Genomic DNA, 22672 nt, shown 5'->3' with positions numbered 1-22672 from the left:
CCGATCCACAACGTCCCTGACCCGCGAGCTGGTTCGGCGCATCATGGCCGCCAGAGAGCATCATATGCAAGTGGCCGTCTTGTGCTGCGATCTCTCAAAGGCGTTTGATGTCGCCGACCACGCTGTGCTCGAGGGCAAGCTACAGTATTATGGCATCCAGGGCACTGTCTTATCTCTATTTAAGAGCCTACTGCAAAATAGATCGCAAGTCGTTGTCGGTGATGGTGGGAGGGCGAGATCAGATCCATCCGGAGCACAGATGGGCGTTGCGCAGGGATCGTCTGTATCGAACCTCCTCTTCTCACTGCTTCTAAACGACCTGCCGGACGCTATAAAAACGGGTGACGTCCTTATGTATGCTGATGATGTTGCCGCTATTGTAACAGCTACAACCATAGATGGCGTCCGTCAGGCATTAAACGAAACAGCAGCGCAGCTCTCTCTATGGTTCAAAACAAACGGCCTCGCTCTGAACCTAAAAAAGACTCACTACATTCACTTCAATTTAGCGGGCCGCCCTATGTCACCAATCCCTGTTCAGATCGATGGAATACTGCTCGACCAAACCATCACCACAACCTTTCTGGGGTTTGAAATTGACTCGGGTTTGAAATGGGATAGGCACGTCGACAAGTTGTGCAGCAGAATAGCTAGTGCCTGCTTCGCTCTAAGCCGAGTTGCTAGGACAGTGACTCCAGAGGTTGCCCGTACATGTTACTTCGCTACCGTCCACTCTCTGTTGCAATATGGGGCTGAACTCTGGGGTCGCTGTTCCGAGTGGGAAAGAGCCTTCCGCCTGCAAAAGCGCGCCATTAGAATCCTTGCACGAGTACCAATTGATACACCAGCTAAACACCTTTTTCAAGAGTTAGGCATACTTACGCTACCTGCTATTGTAATTATGCAAATAGCAGTTTATGTGCGTGAAAATATTCACATGTATAAAACAAATGGCATGGTACATGGGCGGAATACTCGAAATGCAGATAAGCTCATCGCTATCAACCGCAGGCTTGCCAAGTCCTCGAAATTGACACACGTGACGGGTCCCACGGTATATAACCATCTACCAAAAAATATAACTGAGGCCCCAAGTGTAAGCACCTTTAAGCACCGCCTAAAAAGTTGGCTTATTGAGCGCCCGTTCTACAGTTATGACGAGTTCATAATGACCAAGCAATAATTATTGTAAAAATTACTTTGATTACTTTCTATTGAAAGTGTTGACATTTTTTATTATTAGATTTATATAATTGACTTTTTTATTTTGTATGTTCTAGCTTTATAGAATTACATTTACAAATTGATATTTAATCGGATTATGCTTACTATGTAAGGATTATTTATTTTCCGTATATTTTTAAATTTGTATCCAGACTGACATGTAAATTAGCTTTACGAATAAAATGATTATGATTATGATTATGATTATTTTTTTATTAATAAAGTTTCATATTTAGAGCAGAGTTCTTATTTCATGACTTTCATATTTAACCCTGGAAACTGCCATCTAACTATCTATTATGAGTGAATTAAAAAAAAACGTAATTTTTAGCAATTCGCTCTTATAATGATTATTGTGGCAGCCACTATTTAAGTATGTAATATTGGGATGACTTAAAAGGTTATAAGTCTGAAATTTGAATTTTCATCATTTTTTTTCAGTTATACTTCTATGTATAATAGGTAATATAATCTTCTATGCCTATGCCTACCTACAATTGCGTTTACAAGTTTTCCATATTTTCAATCGATTAAATAGGCCACAATGATATTTTTGAAACTGTTGGTTATAGTGGACTAATAAAATTATAAAATTTATGAATAACCAAATTTGCAAGCCTAGCCCCTTAATTACAATGTAGGAAATTAAGTAACACAGTAAATCATAACTGTTAAAATTAAAAGCAGACTTGCTTATACTGCTGTAAATTCTTTATTGTTATATCACAGAAAACGTAAATAAATTAAACTAAATGTCTACATTGTTTTTTTTGCAATTGTTACACTATAAACTACATATTTACATTTATGTTTCTCTATTTTTTTAATTAGCATACATATAAAATTGCAGAAAATCTATTGTATTGTATTGTAGTACTGGCGATTTTTCGCAACTCGACGTCCTGCGCCTATTTTGCGTGAATCTATCCTATTATTTTGAATTCAAGCTGAATGCATTAAATATTTCTGTCAAAACTGTTAGTAAGATGTGAAAGTCCTTTCATTTGAGATGCTTATGTCTTAAATAGACGAGTGTATGAATTGCATTGCTTTAACAGACTGGAGACAAACAGAGAAGAAGAGATATTGAAGATTTTTTTTGGCATAATTATTCAGGAAAACAACATAAAGAAAATATGAGTCGCTTAACTTCAAACTCGGGTAAATCCATCTGTCAGATTATGCGATTTTGGTATTAAGAAAACGTAATAGGGTAGATATTTGCTGAGAGGGTCCAATGGATTTACCCCAGTTTGAAGTTAAGCGACACATATAACCCAAATTGGAACAATTTTTGAAGATGAAGTAAAATATACCAAATACCTACAATCAATGCGGCCAAATCCGTCATAGGGACATTTCATCCACAAAGCAGTGATTGCTTTTAGTGAAAGTCAACAGCAATCAACAGCAGATGGGCTGCCTGCTAATGATGATACCGAGAATATGTGGCAGGTGGTAATCAAATATATCCGCAATGATTAGTGTGATGTACAGTCGACGTCAAAGAGAAATTTACAGCCAAAGTAACAAAAAAATGTTTACACGACCTAAATGCTATGACAATAAAGTCGTGTAAATAATTTTTTGTAACGTTAGTCGTAAAGATCTCTTTGACGTCGACTGTACAAAGGCTTTTCTAAGCCACTACCACTGTTTATGGTCTATTAACAAAATAACAATATCTCTTTGCTATTATAGTGTTTGTATTGAGTATATAAAATATTTAATTTACAAATGTTGCCTACTTATTCTAATCTTTACCACCTTTCTTTTTTTTTTAATTTTATTTACCTTTAGTCGATTTTGATTGAAAAACTTGCCCCGCATGAGCAGCCCAAATCAGCGTTAGGATTCTGAACCACTCTAAATGCTGCTCGGATTAGTTCAGTGTGATAGTCAATTGTGGATCCCTTGATGTATTCAAGTGAAGTATCATCTATTACTACCTTGACTCCATCTTTCTCGAATACTCTGCAACAATAAAAAATATATTTTTCATTAATAAAAAAAGAAACAAAAAAAACCGGGCAAGTGCGAGTCGGACTCGCGCACGAAGGGTTCCGTACCATAAAGCAAAAAAAAAAACGGAAAAAATGCAAAAAGAAAACGGTCACCCATCCAAGTACTGACCCCGCCCGACGTTGCTTAACTTTGGTCAAAAATCACGTTTGTTGTATGGGAGCCCCACTTAAATCTTTATTTTATTCTGTTTTTAGTATTTGCTGTTATAGCGGCAACAGAAATACGTCATCTGTGAAAATTTCAACTGTGTAGCTATCACGGTTCGTGAGATACAGCCTGGTGACAGACGGACGGACGGACAGCGAAGTCTTAGTAATAGGGTCCCGTTTTACCCTTTGGGTACGGAACCCTAATAAACAAGTAATTTAATATGCTGTAAGAAAAATAATCACTATCCCTTACAACAGCAGTCGGCAACCCTTTAGCAGCCAAGGGCCGCCTGTTGCCAACCGCTGCCTTACACCAATCAAGTAACAGCTTCCCTGAATAGCCTAACTGCAAGTGACCAGACACTTGTGCTAGGCCATATTCTAATTTAATACAAGCTTATGTCTAGAAGTCTACAATTTAAAGTCAATCTGTGTAATAGGTATTATGTGTTTGTTTAGCTGACAAACTCAAGAACACAACATATAAATTAGAACAAGAAAAGTCTGCAGCGATTTTGATACGTCCAACTTCATGAAATTACGACGTATAAATAACACTTGCACTGCGTAGCTATCAAAATAGCTGCAGACATTTTTTGGTCTAACTTCTAGTGATTGCACAGGGTATAGAGTCTGTGCCCCATACATTCCACGACTCTTTCCAAACAGACACAGATTCTAGTGCTCGTAATATAAAATTAAACAAACCTGTCATCATCTTGAAGTTTAGTGTCCAAATCAAATTTGTACTGGAATCCCGAGCAGCCTCCGCTTTCTACGCACACTCTTAAGAAGCTCTTCTCATCATCACAAAGCTGTTTTAATTTTTGGACGCAGCTTTCACTGATCACAATACCCTCTTGTGGCGCAGGCGATGTCTCGATGTTGCGTAAACAATACACATTATTACGTTGAGCGCGAATCGCACACAGCAATGGCCTCGTCCTCCGAAGCATTTTCCTTATTATTTTTTGATATTTATTTGCATAAAAATTTAGATTTTCAATTGCATAAAGAATTTAGTCAATCTGAAAACCGAAAACCAAAATATTCACTTTGGTTGAACGTCAAACGTATGTCAAACGTCACAGTTGACACTGACAGTGACATTGACAACTTTTAACGGGGATGTTTGACCTACTTAAAAAAACGCTGTCACAAGTTACCAAAAAAGCTTAATTACAAAAGTTAATTTTCCTGAATGGCTAATTGCGACCTGAGGGCCTACCGCGAACCAAGTTCGAGGTGTTGCCCCTGTGTCGCACTTGTAAATTCGTACGTAAGTGTGACAGGGAGGCAACATGTCGAACATGGTTAGCGGTAAGCCCTCTGTAGAGGAGAACATCCGGACCAAAGAATATAATACTCACTAATCCGGACATACTCGTACTCGTACAAAAGTATTTTTGCCTAAAGCCCCCTCCAGACTATGCGCGTGAATCGCGTTCGCGGCTGCGCGCCGCGATTCGCGCACGAGTGTGGAGGAGGCTTAAGATGAGGGCCTACCGCGAAGTCCGCGAACCAAGTTCGACGTGTTGCCGTGGTGTTGCCTCTCTGTCGCACTTGTAAATTCGCAACACGTCGCAATTCGGCCCTCTGAAACGGAGACCTTCGGTAACGCTCAGTCAAAAAAAGGGTTTGAATTAAATAAGTAAGTACCCATACCCAAGCTGCCAAGGAATGAATGATAGAAAGATTGTAGATATCTCTGTTTGGTCTTATGATTGACTGGTAGAGAATGCCATTTGGCATTAAGTCCGCCATTTGTACATTGTTGTATATATTTTGTGCAATAAAGTTTAAATAAATAAATAAAGCTCATATGAACTTATTTTTTTAAAGAACCCGCTTTGTTGCGTAAAGGGAAACTTAACAAAAAGGTAAAAGTTTAAGTATGATTATACCGGGTGTGGCCTGTAATATGAGCAAAAAATTTAACTGTGAGCTGTACTCCTCATACTGACCAACATTAGTTCAGCGACTTTTAAAAATAACTTGTGGTTTGATTTATTTTTTAATACACATTAAAGTTTATTCTAAGACGCAATGTATTGCGAATTTTGTTATGATTAAGTCGTGACAAGCAAAGTCAATCACAATGAAATGGCGTGGCGATGGCGTCCATTGAAGATAATATTTATTTTGTACCTATGAAAAATAGGGAGTTTAAATACTTCATAATTATTAAAAGTTGTTGAACAAAAGTGTCACCGTTTGAGGAGTACAATCTATGTTTTAATTATTTGCTCGTGTTACAGGCCACACCCGGTATAAGTAGGTATGTACTTATGTTATGGTGTCTTCGGCGACCTTTTGAAGATTTGTGCTGAAAGTCCTGAAACCATTGATGTAGTGAACCCAATGTTGTGACACATATTTAATTGTATAGAGGTTTTTTTGTATAGTATTTGCTTTGGCTCTACTAAGTTAGCGAACAAAAGATCACGATATCAAGAACGTGCGTGAATGAGGGTTTCCGCGATCGAGTTTTTCACTAGATCGTTGCTTATCATGAACACAACAACAAATGAAATGCTATTGCATTTAATATTCTATCTCTTACTGGTAAGATTTTTAGTCGAATGGCATTTCATTTTGTTTTGTGTCACTATTCATGATAGGCGTCATCTGATGACAGCACCGTGGCGAGAGGTCTAGCGCAATCTAGCGGTCATAATCCACCAATCATGTTTAAGCAAGTTTTTTTTATTGGTGGGTTTTGACAGCAGCTGTCAGAAAGACCTCTCGCCACGGTGCTGCCATCTAGTGAAAATCTCGATCGCGGAAACCCTAACGAGGTACATATCAGAAAATTCAACGAGCAACATTGATAATAGACAAAGCAGCGATTGCTTTTAGTTTCAGCCCAAGAGAATACATATAACCACTACGTTTTAAGAGACGGGAGTTCCATATATTGACTTGATATTCTGAGTAGTATGGAACGTGCACTAGAATCCTCCTGTACCAATAGGACAGAAATTATGACAGCTTGATGACAACAGCTGTGGACGGCATTGCTGCCAACATGAGCAACAAAAAGGGATGTTTTGACATGACATTTTTATCGATATCGATACTGTTAGATATTTTATCGATATCGATAATTAAAAAAAAAATTGGTTTTAGCGATCAAAAGGAAATGGTTATTTTCATATGATTGAAAATCAATATTTTTACAAGGTGGCAAAGTTATTGTTTAACCGCTCGTGCTAATATTGATAGCCGAGCAACCGAAAGATTCCAAAATTGAAAAATGGAATCTTGAGCGTTGCGAGGGTTTCAAAGCACGAGGGTTAAACAAAATTTGCCCCGAGTGAAACACAAAATTTTTCACCACACCAACCCGAAGCAAATATTAAATGTAAAATATCAAACAAAATCAATCCAAATTAAATCAAAATGAATGTTATTAAATATTTATCATCCAAAATCATCATTTAAAAGTCAGTGCTACCAGCAAACATAGGAAAACAACTCAAAATTGCATTTGGTTACTTTGCCTCACATGTGAATAAAATGCAACTTTGCTATCAGTGTTTGAAGTGCAAAGTAAGCCTTTCCGAGCTGGTGTGGTGAAAAGAAATATACGCTCGCGGACGGAATAGTCCCTAGGACGGAAATAGCCACATTTGACCGATTCGGACCAAAAAAAGAAAATTCACAGAAGTTTGACGTTTAAAATAAAGTAGCTAACACACTATCGCACCGCATAGTTAACCGCATACTTAACACTTGCCCCAACTATGACGCCCCGCCCCTATTCTAGTCTCTATGACCGAAAGCCGCATTGACCTGATCTGTCTCGTTAAACGAAATTAAAGCACGTTTCTTGATCATGATGTTTAAATTCCAAAATCAAAAATGGCAAGATATATTCCAGGAATTTGAACTTAAACGACTAAACATGATTCGATATGTTAGGCCGAGTAAAGTCTGCAACGATTTGTAAGCATACGCCATACCCATACCTACCTACGCATTGCAAGTGTTAGGTGTTGAGTGTGTATACGTCATAAGTTCATAACATACGTCATAATTGCATAGAAGTTTGACGTTTAAAATAACACTTGCACTGCGTGTGCTATCAAAATCGTTTCTATCTAACCACATAATTATATTTATTCTTAAAACACTATGTCGTCACTATCCGTATATTTTCTCTAATTTTGGTAAACATTTCTTGAGTAGCAACACTCACATAGCTGTTCAACGAGTTAGAGCGAGTCAAAGCGACATAATGTAGAAAGAGAAAGGAGACACGCTGGGTTAGCTGGCCAGCGATCCTTTGTATTGATACTTTTGCTATGAAAAATATCAAACATTTATGAAAGCTAGATCCCTAGAATAGCTTTTTAGTGTGTTTCAAACTATGTTTTATACCCAGGCAACTAAATTTGCTTAAAATACATTCAATAAAATTTTTAATTTTAGCACTTTCCACGTTCAATAAAATGGAAAAACCATTGAAATTCACTTAAATGTAGATATTCTAAAGAAAGAATACAAATTTATTGACAATAGTGATAATATGATTCAAAAATTTTGTTATTTGTATAACTATTTTCGAAAGAATGTGGCGTTTTTTGTTGTTTAGTAGTTGGTCACCCCACTCTACTTTGCGCGGCAGCGGTCAGAAGGCGGAGCTTATCGGCAAACTCGCGTCGAGGCTCAGCTCACTGTCAATTCGAGAGCTGCGACGAGTACGCTCGCATCTATTACGTGGTGTGTTTACGTGAAGTGGATTCTGTGGTGAGATTATCGAATGTCGTAAAGTGAAAGATAGTGTTGTTTGGTCAAGTGCAACTTATGTGTTCGAAAGATTTTATATGGTGTAGTTGAAGTGAATCAAAATGTGTGAGGCACCGTGGTGTGCAAAATTGATTTTTGCCACGTAGTGACGCGAACGGGTGAATGATTCCTAATGTGGAGTTCGAAGCAAGATGGTTAGAGAGACTCGGCACCTGTGGGTTGGAAATTTACCCGATAACATTCGCGAGGATCGAATAAGGGAGCACTTCAAACGGTAATTTATGTTTTTTTTGTAAATTTTACTGCTGAATTTGTTTACAACTGGGTATTTTCTGACTCATACTCTGTTTAAGCCCGTATTTCATCATATAAAGGATTTATGCTTAAATGGATTGTTAGCATTATTTGTTTACATTACATCTGAACATCTGGCTCTGCCTGAAGGTCTACAACATAACACGCATCTCGTGCACAAGAATCTAAAGAAAAATGTGTGAGATCATCTGATCATTGGTTACATTTTGTAATCTAATGAATTCACTTGATTGAGCTAAACGTCTGCCCTCATAATAGACTCACGGGGCCCCTGTTTAAACGAACAAAAGGCCAGCGTTAACTAAAGTTTAAATGCATTAACAGGGGGGAAATACCCATGCCTGCATCCTGCAATTGTAATGATCATGGGTTATTATTATTTTTTGTATAGCTTTTTTTGGAGGTAAATAGAGTACAACTGGTACAAGCGGGTGGTAATCTGACGAATCGTTACGAACCACAGCACAGTGCATTAGCTCGATATATCAGTCTAAACCGTAATTATTTTTATATTGCTGCTAATTTGCTATTTACAAACAGGTGCTTACCCATTTATCACGTGCTATATCATGTTGTTTACATTTATTATTTACAGCTTTACATTCTCATAGGTACCTAATAGATGTAATTCTGGCGTAGAATATTGCCTTGTTCAACTTTTTATACACTTTTATTGGGCGTGGCGTGGCATTGCCAGTCAACAAGTTTTCTACGTTTGTTTAACTGATATTTATATCAGAATATTCAGAATGCAGTGAATTGTAAGAAACATTCTATTTTTTACATTATTTTCTTGTTTTTAACCCTCTGCCACTGTTCAGGGATCTAGACTTCAAGTATTTGTATAAGAATGTTACGTTCCTACAATAAAGATACGTTCTACGGGCTAGTGTACCTATACTTACAGTAAAGTTGTGCTGTTCTCGAGACATTCTCTGTTTTGTATGGGGAATGTTCTCGTGCGAGAATATTGCCCATAGTAAACGGAGAACGTTCTCGAGATCCGTATAAATATACCTATACCTAAGATGGGCCTTAACTTCTATCAAGTTACTAAACACCCACATAACTACTTCTTATACTGGATGTTTTTGATTCGGGAATGTTGGTACAGTCAGCATCAGATTACGCGTCTAAAGTATGCACCATTCTCATAAGTTGTTACTTAAAAAAAATAGGTAAGTCTGTCTAGAGCCTAGACATACCTACCTGATCCGTTACTTTTGATGCTGACTGTACAGTCAAGTGTAAAAATACCTATGGGTGTAGACAACTACTCAAGAATATGTCCCATAGTTCTTAATTCGCTGACATAAGATCTATGGGACTTATTTTTGAGATGATTTGTGCATACATATTTTTACACTATAAACATTCCCGAATTAAAAACATCCAGCATAACAACTACCTATGTAGGCTAACTAGACTGTATGAGATATACTTTTGATCGTGAACTGTAGAGATTTATCTGAATTTGCAAACGTATTCTAGGGTTGCAGATACTTTTGGCGTGTTGTTTCATTTCAACCGCTACTATCTATGTCTATGCTGACTGTACCTACTTGCAGACTTTGCTTTTTGATGAAAGACATACCTACTCATGGAGCATATCCCTAAAGGCCTGTGCACACAGGGTGTGTGCGCGTAGACGTGCACGAGCGCGTTGTAATATACAGTTCCTTATGAGAGACGCCACACCGCTTGCGTGACGTATGCGTGCGTGGCTCCAACATTTTAGCGCACGTGCACGTCTACGTACACGCAGCCGGTGTGCACAGGCCTTTGGACCCCTTTTGCCTTTTGTGGATGCCTATTGGAATAAGGTCCAAACTTTCGTTTGCACAAGTTCACCGAAACGTGTGTGGCAGCGTGCGTACAAGTTTATTAGTAGCGTACTAGCCGCCTATACGCACGCAATATGCACGTTCTGCGATCGTTTTCCCCCGCCAAAATTAGTGAAACAGCTGAGAGGTATGGAACTCGCGAGATTTTGGAAGAATTTACAAATATTTCTAGAAATCAGTCTTGTCTGGCTAATAAAAAGTGTATAAAAATTATCACACATTTGTAATATTAAAGATCCTTATGAGAGGCGGCACATCGCCTGCATGACGTGTGCGTGCACGGCTCTAAGATTTTAACGAACGTGCACGTCTACGCACACTCAGCCGGTGTGTTCGGCCTTAATTCAATAATGCTTTTTAGAGTGGTGTATAGCTGCTGCTAATTCTTAATCCATTGCAATAATGTGACGAAATGAATATATATTTCTGAACTCGACTGTAATCACTGCTAATGTGTCAGTGTGTAGGTCGATACACTCGATACCTACGCGGTGACGGGCGAACCTTTGATATTGGAGCGAAGGTCGAACGTGAGAGAAATGAAGGGTGTTCAAGTAATCTTGAACTGTGGAGTGTGGAGTCGACTTAAGGTACGAGTTAGAGTTGTCGCGACAAGTCGCCGCTTCATGTCGCTGTGTTAGGCCTACTGTCCACGGAAGCGTAGCTGCATAGACGCGTATTCGTCATTGTACGCTTGGTGTACGCTTGCTTGCAGCCTACATACAAAACCGCACAACACTGTCCACGGAGCGCCAACGTCGCGTCAGCGACGCTGCATGCAAGCTTCATGCCGCCGGGCGTACTGCGTGTTATACGCCGGGCTGCATCGCACGGACAGCACGTTGAGTATTTGTGAGAAAAAATGGCGGGAACTGCAAAGTTTGTGCAAATAGTGGAAATGTCCTTTTACTCATTCTATAAAATGAATGAAATACGTTGTCATTTGCTGATAGTTCTCTTGCAGCTACGAACAGTCTACAATGTATGTTTTTTTTCTACATATGGATGTATCCAATATAAACGGCGTCGTCGCCGACTTTGAAGATAATAATAGGCCAAAATAAATTCTTCATCACTGGACGACATCATCACGAATGAAAGAAAATGCAGGCTACGATACGCTTACGCTACGCTTCGTGGACAATGTCAGTACGCCGGGCTGCATGAATGCTGCACGGCGATGCGTGCAGCGTCTATGCAGCTACGCCTCGTGGACAGTAGGCCTTATGATTTCGTCCCCAACTGCAGAACGGTGGCGCTATATTATGCAGTTTGTTCCAAGAGAGAGTGAGAGAGGCAATTCTAATCTGCGGCCGAGCGACACGACGCACGCTTCGCTGTCGCTGACTTCGAATGATATTTCATATAAATACATAAAAACCAGTCGTGTCGCCGCGACGTCTGCAGTCGCGACACGCGCCGAGGTCCATCTTGTAGGTACTGTAAAGAGGGCGACCTAGCAGGAGGACACCATGGGCAATGGAAACACTTTCTTAGATTGTTCTTTTAATACGTTTTTAAAGACCTTACATGAATGATCAACCAGCCCATCGACACCCCATACTTTGATAATTTAAGAACGTACTTGTTACCAACATTGAGGCATAGAAATAATGTCATTTTTCAACATTTCTTGTACTTGTTCTTCAATCAATTCCTTTTGTTTCGCTGACGTCCTATAGGGTGGTTTATGTACCGGGATTTCGTCCGTAGTTTCAATGTCAATTAAATACCCATTGTACGCACCTAGATTTGATGCACAATATGCAAATCTATCTTCATAGTTATTAAGCACACTCTTAAGTTGCTGTGTTTGTGTTGGCGTCAAATCTTCGTTAATCTTTATGCAGTTAATGTCTTCTGCAGGGCTAAATAATTCAGCGTGCTGTAATATCTGACAATCCAAATTCTCACTTGTAGGTACATCCTTGTTTTCTTGAATTGTTGACATTTCTGACATGTTGATGTCATCCGTTTTCTTGTCAGGAAATTTATTTTCTGACATTCTCCTTGTCATGCTTGGCATTTCTTTTTTCGTTCTTGCGAAAAATTCTTCTACTTCGTGTCGACGTAATAGTGGCGACGAAAATTTATTTAGTAACATTGCTTGGCCCGTTTCGTAATTAATGTCTGCGATATGATCTTCTCCAAAATCACTGCCCAAAATGAACTGGTCATGTGGTAATTCTACTACCTGGAAAGTATATGTAAAAACGGCGCCTCCAAATACGATATTCGCTCTTATAGTCCCTAGTGGCTTTAGGAAGGTGTTATTTACTAAGACTAATACCATATCACTAATGTTATTATATTTTAACCCTAATTTCTTGACTAATGACAAGCTCACGACTGACGTCTCAGCCCCTGTGTCCAAGAGCGCGAGAAAATCTGTACTATAAAAATTAATAATAGTGTATCCAGTTAGCCTGGATTTGCCTGCGGGTTTTTCGGAGCGTAAGACATTCAGCGGCGCGGAGCTCCGGTGCCTCGTCGCTGGTTGTCGTTTGGGGTGCTGTCGCTGCTTCTGGGCTGACGTGAAGTGGAGCCTCCTCTTGAAGGTTGTTCGTATCCGTATCGACGGTATTGCCCTCTGCCGCCGTAGTACTGGTTGCGATATTGCGTTCGCCGTGTTGTATCTCTGAAATCATAACGAGGTTGGGTACTACGAACAGGAGTAGTGTTCGGGTCCGCGTTTTCAGTAGCGACTGTCGCTGCCGTTGTTATTGGAGTAATCGGCGTTGATGCTGCCGTACTATACGCAACTGCTGGTGCCGTTGACGTCGACGTAGATGCAGTATTTGGTGATGGCGTCAATGTTAACGCAGAAAAGCTACGCATTGTGTCTTGCTCAGAGAAAGCGGTTGGTAGCGAGAGTGAAACACTTTCAGTGAGTGGTATGTTAAGCTGCGTAGATTTATTAGCATCGAAAATGTCGATGTACTGCCAAATCGCCTTTCGCAATTCTTCTTTTGTTTTCATTTGTATGGTTGCGAAATACATTTTATATTTTTCCGTTAAATTCCGTTGAAAATGTTTAACAAACGCCTCGTCATCAATTCCGGTAGCTTTAGTAGCCAAGGCATCGATGGCATAATAATAATCTAATGGCGTTTCGTTTTGTGCTTGAGTTCTATAATAAAATGCCTGTGCATAATTGACGCGTGATGGAAATTCCTTTTTTAGTTTTTCGAAAACGTCCTCTAAAGATGTGAATGTGTTGAAATTAGCCTTATAAAATTGCAGCGCTGGTCCGCTCAGATAGGCTGCTACGGCATATTTATTTTGCTCCTCTTTGAATTTTTTTACTTGGGAGACGATTTTATATTGAATGATGAAATCTTCAACGTCAGTCGTCCCGTTGAATTTTTCCGACTCCATTTTACGTAATTTTTGCACAGCTATTTTATAATTAAACTACAGAATGGGTGATAATGAGAACTAAATAACAAGAAAAGTATCACCCGAAATGACTCCTTGTAGTGGCGATTATTCCTTTTGTCCTTGGTTTCGTAGACTCGCTTGGCGTGCAAATTGAGGTCGGGGTTCTTTCTAGCGCTCTTCTTTGCGCGATATCTAAAACGCGAAAAACTGGGGGAAACTTTACGCTAATATAGCATCCTCCACCATGTAAAGAGGGCGACCTAGCAGGAGGACACCATGGGCAATGGAAACACTTTCTTAGATTGCTCTTTTAATACGTTTTTAAAGACCTTACATGAATGATCAACAACTATTCTAGGTAGCTGCCTCCCATCGAATGCCGAATGCGCACCGCGTTCCCTTTGACAGCGGGCTGATATTCCAAATTTAAATATCATAACTAACCAGTTACCGATTAAAAAGGCTGTAAAGGTTGCAAACCTTTACAGTACCTTGTTGAGGATTATGCATTTAAGCATAATGACAATGACGACATGTTTTTAAAAGGGCGGTGTGCGAGGCGTGCGCGTGCGGCGTTGTAGTATACAGATCCTTATGAGAGACGGCACACCGCTTGCGTGACGTGTGCGTCTGTAGCTCCATCATTTTAGCGCACGTGCACGTCACGCACGCGCAAGCCGGTGTGCACAGGCCTTTAAGGCCAGGCCACACCGGATGCGTGTGCGTGACGTGCGCGTGCACGTACGCGTCCCGCTGCGTTGTAGAATATGAAAACTAATAAGAGAGGACACACCGCTTGCGTGACGTGTGCGTGACGTGCGCGTACGCGTGACTTGCTCGCAACGCAGCTCCTACGAGACAAACCGGCTGCTAGTCCGATAGCAATAACTTTTGAAGTTATAAGATTATTAATGTTGCCTATTTTTTACATATAGTTTTCAGACCACATACTAAACCTAAGAATAATAATTTGTGTCATCCTAGGTATTTGCTTAGGTAGAAATTTAGGTATTTCTTTTTTTAAACAGCATTCGGTAAAAAGAATATTCGAGATGAAATTCTTTGTTTCCCTGTAAAAGCAAAGTGGCTTCTGACGTACACACGCATTTTGTGTCATTTTCATCCACGGGTATAATGACATTTAATAAATACCTAATAGTGAACCTAAAATGCCTAAAATAAAATTATAGTCGGTAAGTGAAGTGTTGTACTTCACAGGATATTATAATATGTTATTCAAACAAATGTGTGTCAAATTCATCCACAGCTTTTATTTTTAATCTTTTTTTTTCTTATAAAAATCATGTATCTGCCACAAAAAAAAATTCATGTTATTAAGTTTACGTCTACATTATTATAATGCCACATCGAGACAACATTCATAATTTGGGTCATTTTCAACAACGGTTTTTTACTATTTGGCAAAACAAAACTTTGCATGAACGGCGTACGCGGGGAAGGCTACCTACGCGGGTAGCGAGTACCTACTTGCTCCCTTGGAGTGGCCGGCGTTGGCCCATCGTGTAGAGGAGCCATTACAGTGTATTTATTTCATTCGGAGGCATAATTATTATATTAAGTCTTTTCATAGTGTGGAAGTAGGTATGTTGTAAGTATATTTAAAAATAAAATGTAGGCTCCTCATACTGACCAACATTCGTGACGTTCGCAATCAAAAGGTACCACTTTATCCTTGCCATAAGGACTCTCTGACAGGTTATTTGTATAAAGATACAATCAAATTTCGTCTTTATGGTAAAGGACAAAGTGGTCCCTACCTTTTGAATGAGAATGTCACATCAGCGACTTTTAAAAATAACTTTTATTCGATATTTAGTACAATTTATAAGGTTATTTTAAGACGCAATGTATTGCTAATTTTGTGATGTATAAAGCGTGGCAAGCAACGCCAATTACAATGATGATGGTGTACATTGAATACAAGACTTCATACATTTTAAAAGTTATTGAAAAAAATATGTTCCTTTGAGGAGCAGAATATTTTCTGTTAGAACGATTATGAAACAATTGAATTAATGAATGATTTTATAGGACATTGTTACACAGATTGGCTTAGTCGATAAACAACGATGTTATAGAATATAAGAAATTATGTATATATATATATATATATATATAATATATACTATAAGAAATTCCACTGCGAGTAAAAGGATGATAGTTGCTGAAAAACACCGAGCTGAGGTTTTTAATTTCGCTAAGTCCATGTTACTTGTTTTAAATTTAGAGTTTAGAAACTAATTCGTGGTAGTAAACGATACAAATATTAGAAAAGTCCTTTACAACCTTGTTCGCTTCATATACTTATGGTAAAATCATTTTAGGGCGGGTCATAAAGAGCAAGTAAAATAATAATTGTCAATAGTAAAATATGTCCTTTACGACCATATTGACCATACGAGATACGATATGAAAAATAATCAAGACAAATGAAGGGCTTAAAGGACGACAAAAGACATGTAAGTCATTTACAATCATGGAATGGGAACGGATGTGGAATGCTTTGCCCATTGACATAAGGCGTGCTCAATCCTTACCCATTTTTAAAAAACGTCTAAAAGAGCACTATTTATCTCTTTCTTAGTCTTGGTCATTTAATTCATATAAGTTAATTCCCCTTTATATTTTCGCTACCTGGTCGTTACTTCTCTCGCTTGAATGCTTAGCATGTATCTATGTAGTTTATGTAGTGTATTATTGGCAGTTAAATAATTTATGTCGTTTAAGTAGTGTATGTTTCATTGTTTTTAGTCTATAATTTAAAGTAAGCGTATCATATGGATATATAGGTACATATATTTTATTTTTCTGTTGTTGTTTTGCACTGCCCAATAGCTTACTTCTTGCCACTGTTTCGCTATCTGAAGGTTGTCTGGAAGATATCGCTTTATAGCGATAAGTCCGCCTGTTGTTACCTACTCATTTAAGTCCTGTCTTTTTTTTTCTATTATGTACTTTTCTTTAGTAGTGCACAATAAAGAATTTTATTATTATTATTTTGTGTCTCCTTTTGGATTTCACGGGCCTATAAATCCCGGTCTTTTGATAGGCTTGCGTGGGGATATAGATCCAACACGTAGAGGCCCCTTGGAGAGCTTTAATGTCATGTAGAACGCCTGCTGGAACCCGTTCACAGGCGCAACAATAGACACCCATGAACCGGTCGCAGCAGGCATTGGGACTATTGTAGAAAAAGTGAACAGTATTCCGGGATATGGATTGATGTTAGGGGGAAAAATAAGACTGGGCTATTGTAAAAGAGGTTCGGACACCTGCCATAACAATGTTAACACCGTCATCGAGGCAGGCGGTGACTCGCCGCTGACTAGATGGGCCCCTGAAACTGCCGTCGCGAAGACGACCAGGAGCAACATCGGTGTGAGCGGCTCAGGGGTGTCGAGAGGTGTGCGCCGCTTTCTACCCAGTGACTGTTAACAGCCACTGTGCCAACTCGCGTCTTATGCATCTTTCACTTCCACCCCTGGAGCATATAGCTCTAGCGACTCCTCTCTGGACGGCCAATGAAGGCAAGCCAGAGCTGAGAGTCCTGCGGGTCCCCTTGGGGTCCACTCCGACCGACGAAGACACGCCGGAGACGGAGACCCTGACCGACTTTCGGGAGCACTCGGGTCCGTGGGGTCGTTACTCCCCAACAGCTCGCCACAAGCTGCCCTGCGGGCTTATTATTATTATTATTAATCATATTTATATTTAGCGGTAACCTTAACGATAATATCTATGAATTTCTAATTTATAACTGGTCATTTACGCCCCTTTAGATAAGCTGTTTTTACAAGCTCATAGTGCAAAAATTGGGTCAAAAGGCAACTTTTTAAGAGATATAAAAAATTTCACTATACAGAACGAAAGCGCTTGGAATTTTGAACAAAACTGTATATAACGACTACCGTAGGCTCAAAGGGCGTAAGGGACAAAATTGCAAAAATGCTGTTATACTCAGTATTTTTTTCTCTATCGAATAGTATATTTAACGTATCGATAACTTGAAAAAAAAGTCCGTTAAGCCCTATGAAAAATCAATGCTTGAACACAGTTTTCCAACGCATTTGGCCGTATCTGCCAATAAAAAAAAATGTTGTGAGGCATTTTGGCGTAACTCCCAACTTTGTGTACGATACGCCCTTTTGCATCGGAAATTTTTGAGTGCTAAATGTACGTTACGCCCACAACTAATGTATAAAAAAAGTATAACTATTGTATATTTATGCGAGAGAGAGATTCAATGTAAGAGATACGCCGGCGCCCCCATACTATGTATAATTTCGGGTTTATAATTGTTTCTTTTTTGTGTTTAAGTGGGATGACCTAGTTATACCTACTTTCCTTCTCAATTTTTTTGTTAAGTAGGTACTTGCATTACCTGCTCATGTGCTCATTGCTTTATTTATAGGGTTACTAAATTTTGACAATTTAAACTGAACTAGTGGGTACTTTTTAGAGATGCACCGGATATCCGGTTACTATCCGGTATTGGCCTATTATTTTACTATCTGGCCGGATACCGGATAGTAACATTGCTTGATTTCAGAGTAATAAAATTGGATTTAAGAAACAGACACGGTCATAATCGTACTTATTTATTATTTTAAAACAATTTAATCATTCTACTGACTTGTACGCGCACTCATTTCGAACCTAGAAATGAGTGTGCGCGAACGTTTACTAGGAAACAGGTCAAACCTGCAGAATGCGCACCTGAAAAACCGAAACGTAGGTATAGTTCCTCTGACCGGATATTCGGCGGCCGGATACCGGATATTCGGCCTGACCATCGGCCGAATATCCGGTATCCGGCCAAACAACTATCCCTTGCATCTCTAGTACTTTTTCATCAGTTTTGTAAAAATAATAAAACATGACTATATTCAAATGATAATTATGGCGTTTAATTAAGGTTAGACTGATAACTATTAGTTTTGTTTGTGACTGGGTCATTGATAATATTAATTAAGACGTAATATTAATATATTTTGTTTAAACCCTAATTTACAGGATTAACCTTATGAAAGTTACTGTCTAGGTATAACGTTTGCATTTAAATCCATAGAAGTACGTAAGCCTGGCCTTTTTCTACTCTAATGTAATGTCATAAATATGCGATCATATTCATTAAGTTTTACTGAATAGGCATATGAAATTTCTAAACTACTATTGTACCTAATAGTATTTTAGTATGTAAAAGTAAAATTTATAATCTAATTAACATTACAAACAGAAATAACGCATAATACTTTCTATAGTTAAATTAATTTGTTAGAAATTGTTGTATATCAATATATACATCAATGGTAGGACAGCAGTGATTCTATTGAAGTAATATACCTAAACAAATAAATAGAACATTGTTTTAGTGGCTAAGAAAACGACCTTTTCCACGTTTAAGTATTCAAAATAACAAAAATGTGGAAAAACTTAACAGTGAATACTACATCTCATTATATTTTAACTCTAGTAAGTGTGAGGTGATGACCTTTTCGCGATCGCAGGGGCTAGTGATGGGTAGGACATCAATTTAAAATGAGTTTGTATGAGTACCTCATTTTCTAAAATGAGGTGTTACAATGTCTTACTTCAAATGAGGTGAGGTACTAGCATATTTTCAGCGTCGACTATTCCATTAACTCCAACGGCAACAAAAATATTTAATGTATATACATATTTATGTATTCATCACTTCCTTTATAAATAAATAAGTAGTAATTCATTGGAGTGCAATTCTGGAGGTTAAGAATAGAACTTTTAGGAGAAAGATAATTTTAGAATCAAACTAAGAACATAAAGTACCTAACTTAATTTGCTGCTTTTATGAAACTTGTTCTAATGTAGCTCTTTTTTATTGTTAGATTGTTTAGACCTCCTCCTTGCTACTTGATATAATTTTAAGTATAATAATCACTAGCGACCCGCCCCGGCTTCGCACGGGTTAGCAAATTATACACCTAAACCTTCCTCAAGAATCACTCTTTTGATAGGTGAAAACCACATGAAAATCCGTCCAGTAGTTTTTAAGTTTATCGCGAACATACAAACAAACCCACAAACAGACAGACGCGGCGGGGGACTTTGTTTTATAATATGTAGTGATATATTTCATAAGTACCTATTAACCATAAAACTACCACAATTTTTAACAAACTAAGGAGAACAAATTCAATATTTTCACAATCATTATTATATAGAAGTGACTAACTTACCACCTATAATTTAACAGTAATATCATCAATATGATAATAAACATAAACAACCATTCGAGCCGGCCGCACCGTCTACATTTACACTTCATTTTTTCATGCAAAAGGCACCAAGGAAGATCCGCGGGTATATTTACTGGCGAAAACTATGTCCATATTTTGTTATGATTATAAGAATTATTACTAGGTATTAGGTATTAGAGAACTAAAATTAGCTCTAGAGAACTAGAACGAAGTACGGAAAAAATAAATATAAATATGTCATAATCATAACTTGTCAGTTCGAAGACGTTTACAAAGAATGTTAATAAAAAGTATTGCAAATTCAAATCGGTATAATTTACATCTACATGTTTATTTTACCTATGCAAATTATACTTACTTTTTATTTAATAAACTTGAAACTTATTGAAATTATCATAAATTGTGTACGCTACCGTATTATATTTCAATAATATTTTAGTCACTTAAAGGATTTCTGTTTCTAACCAAGCTTCGTAAATGCCCGCCTGGTATACAGAGGGCGTACCGCGAACCAAGTTCGTCATGTTGCCTCCCTGTCACACTTACGTACGAATTTACAAGTGCGACAGAGAAGCAACACGTCGAAATTCGTTTTGAAGATTGATTTATCGCGCCATTTTGACACGTAAGTTAGGATCAAAAAGGCGTAAGATGTATGAAATCTTGCAGCGCTTACGCTTGTTGTCTTTCGTGTTTAATTTTTAACGTATTTTCGGTGGTGACGCGAGGCGATATTGAAGTACGGCGCGTGTCTGTCTCACTCCCTCTTTGGATATTTCTAATTCGTTGTTTCATTTTGAGGTATTCATGTCACAAAGAGTCGGTGAGCGGTACAAACTCAACGCTTTTCTCGGTGGACCTTTTGTCGTTGCAATAAGGTTTGTAGTTCGGCAGTTGACAGTGTGGACCATTACGTCCATTACTCGTTTCTTCATTTGAGTTTCGAGTGTCGGCGAGCGGGTGAGGGGTGAGCACCTCGAGCGCCTCGCGCGATCCAGGGACTCTTTTGCGAGGTTATGAGAAGCGTATGAGTTTTCAGGGTCGCGAGTGAAATTGAAAGGATAAGAGTTTTTTGAAATTTGAAGTGTGTGAATGATTTGTGTGGCAAGAGGTGTTTGTGATGCGCGCGAGTAAATGAGTAAAATGAATAGAGGTGTGATGTAAGACATTTTTGCGGTATGAAGTACTGCGACAAATTAACAAAATGAGCGGTACAAATGAGGTGCTTCACGAGTGAGCGACTCAACACTAGCAGGGGCCTATGGAGTATGAGTATGCCATCGGGGATGCTTGTATAGCACGTTCGGCCCGCGTCCGTGATCTAGGTGTGCTCTTCGACCCTGCACTCTCATTTCGCGATCATGTTCAGGCAGTGACGGATGCGGCTTACAAGAGGCTGGGATTCGTTTTGCGTAATTCTGGGTCCCTGAGCGTATACGCCACTCGCGTGCTCTATGCTGCACTCGTCCGGACCTTACTGGAGACGAATTCTGTAGTCTGGAGTCCGCATGAGAATAAATATATTCTCATGTTAGAACAGGTCCAGAAAATGTACCTAAGGGCTTTGTATAAGAGGCTATACGGCTATTATCCGTACATGTACCCTACCTTATTCTTAGGCTACGTTCACACGGCGTAATTTTTCCCGTGTACCGTACACGAGATTTTATCGAATATCGTAGTGACAGCAAAATTTGTATGGCAACCTGAAAATTGTTCACACGGCATCTATACGAGAGAATCTCGTATTCGAGATATATTTTTTACCGTATACCGTAGGGTCTTGCCACCGGGAATGCGAGATTCTCGAAACGATTTTATCGAATGCGATACTCAGTGGCGCTTACGTTTACGTTAAGTCGTTTACACGGACGAACTGGCTTCTCGTATACGAGACGCGCACAGGGGCGCAAATTTCTTGCAAATGTGGCTTCCGCCCACTAGCTGCCCAATTTTGTGTTGTCCCTATTTTATTTTATTTTACCGATACAATTTTATTTATATAATATTTTACATGATTTTTTTATTGTTGATTACCAGGGGTCGGACAAAAAGTGCGGATGACGTAAAAATGACGTAATCTTGCACACAGGATGATGTTTGAGTTTGTATTTAAACTTCCGTGTCACGTACCTCCAAAAACGGAAAATTGACACAATATTCGAGTAAAGATGACATTTTAGAGCGTTTTCTTATACATTAGTAAATATAAATTTTAGCTAAATATAATCGTGAAGATACAACAGCTAAACAATAACGAAGTCAATTTATTGTTCATCGGATTGACAATGTGTCAGTCAAAAACGTACTTACTCATTTCAAGTGGCGATATCGTTTAATAAAGAGGTTGATAAATGATAAGTGATAATTGTTTATGAAAATCAAAAATACTATTTGAAATCATCCTTTAAGTGGTTTGACGTCATCCGCACTTTTTGTACGACCCCTGTTGATTACTAAAATAAAACAACATGATATTCAGAAGACATCAGTTTTATTTAACCACAAGATCTTCAACACTCAACGACCACTGCGCCAGAGTCTGTTTAACAGGTAATAATAATAAATAAACATATAAAAGAATTGGAATACGGGGATCCATGTCGGCGTGCACTCAACGACTGGTGGTGTGGCGGCAGCTAAATTGCATCGAATAGACGCCGTGTGAGCGACTGTCACGTATACGGGAATACCGTATACGAGAAAAAACCGAATGGATCTTGCG

The 22672-nt window shown here is 38.7% G+C and overlaps 2 protein-coding genes across 4 annotated transcripts in view; one reads left to right on the top strand and one right to left on the bottom strand.

Moving 5' to 3' along the window:
- Positions 1–1878: 1878 nt before the first annotated feature.
- LOC134672484 (iron-sulfur cluster assembly 2 homolog, mitochondrial) lies at positions 1879–4454 on the bottom strand. Its single transcript, XM_063530424.1, has 2 exons — positions 4107–4454; positions 1879–3198 (listed from the first exon to the last, which is right to left on the bottom strand). The coding sequence occupies exons 1-2, from the start codon at positions 4352–4354 to the stop codon at positions 3021–3023; spliced, it is 426 nt and encodes a 141-aa protein (XP_063386494.1). The 5' UTR covers positions 4355–4454; the 3' UTR covers positions 1879–3020.
- A 3627-nt stretch (positions 4455–8081) lies between these two features.
- Positions 8082–22672, top strand: part of LOC134672465 (protein split ends) — a 163174-nt gene continuing 148583 nt past the window's right edge. For all 3 annotated transcript variants that reach the window (XM_063530389.1, XM_063530388.1, XM_063530387.1), the window contains exon 1: positions 8082–8424. In XM_063530389.1, coding sequence (XP_063386459.1) covers positions 8342–8424 — 83 coding nt within the window. In that variant the 5' untranslated portion in view covers positions 8082–8341. The remainder of the gene's footprint in view (positions 8425–22672) is intronic.

This window comes from Cydia fagiglandana, chromosome 17 (genome assembly GCF_963556715.1).
Source record: "Cydia fagiglandana chromosome 17, ilCydFagi1.1, whole genome shotgun sequence".
Taxonomy (NCBI): domain Eukaryota; kingdom Metazoa; phylum Arthropoda; class Insecta; order Lepidoptera; family Tortricidae; genus Cydia; species Cydia fagiglandana.
The sequence above is the reverse complement of the archived record's forward strand: the minus strand, read 5'-3'. Positions and strand labels throughout refer to the sequence as shown.

Bases quoted from the DNA above. Each gene is read 5' to 3' on its own strand.
- LOC134672484 (XM_063530424.1), bottom strand. From the start codon at position 4,354: ATGCTTCGGAGGACGAGGCCATTGCTGTGTGCGATTCGCGCTCAACGT. The intron at 3,199-4,106 runs GTTTGTTTAATT...TTATTGTTGCAG, and splicing joins AAACTTCAAGATGATGACAG to AGTATTCGAGAAAGATGGAG.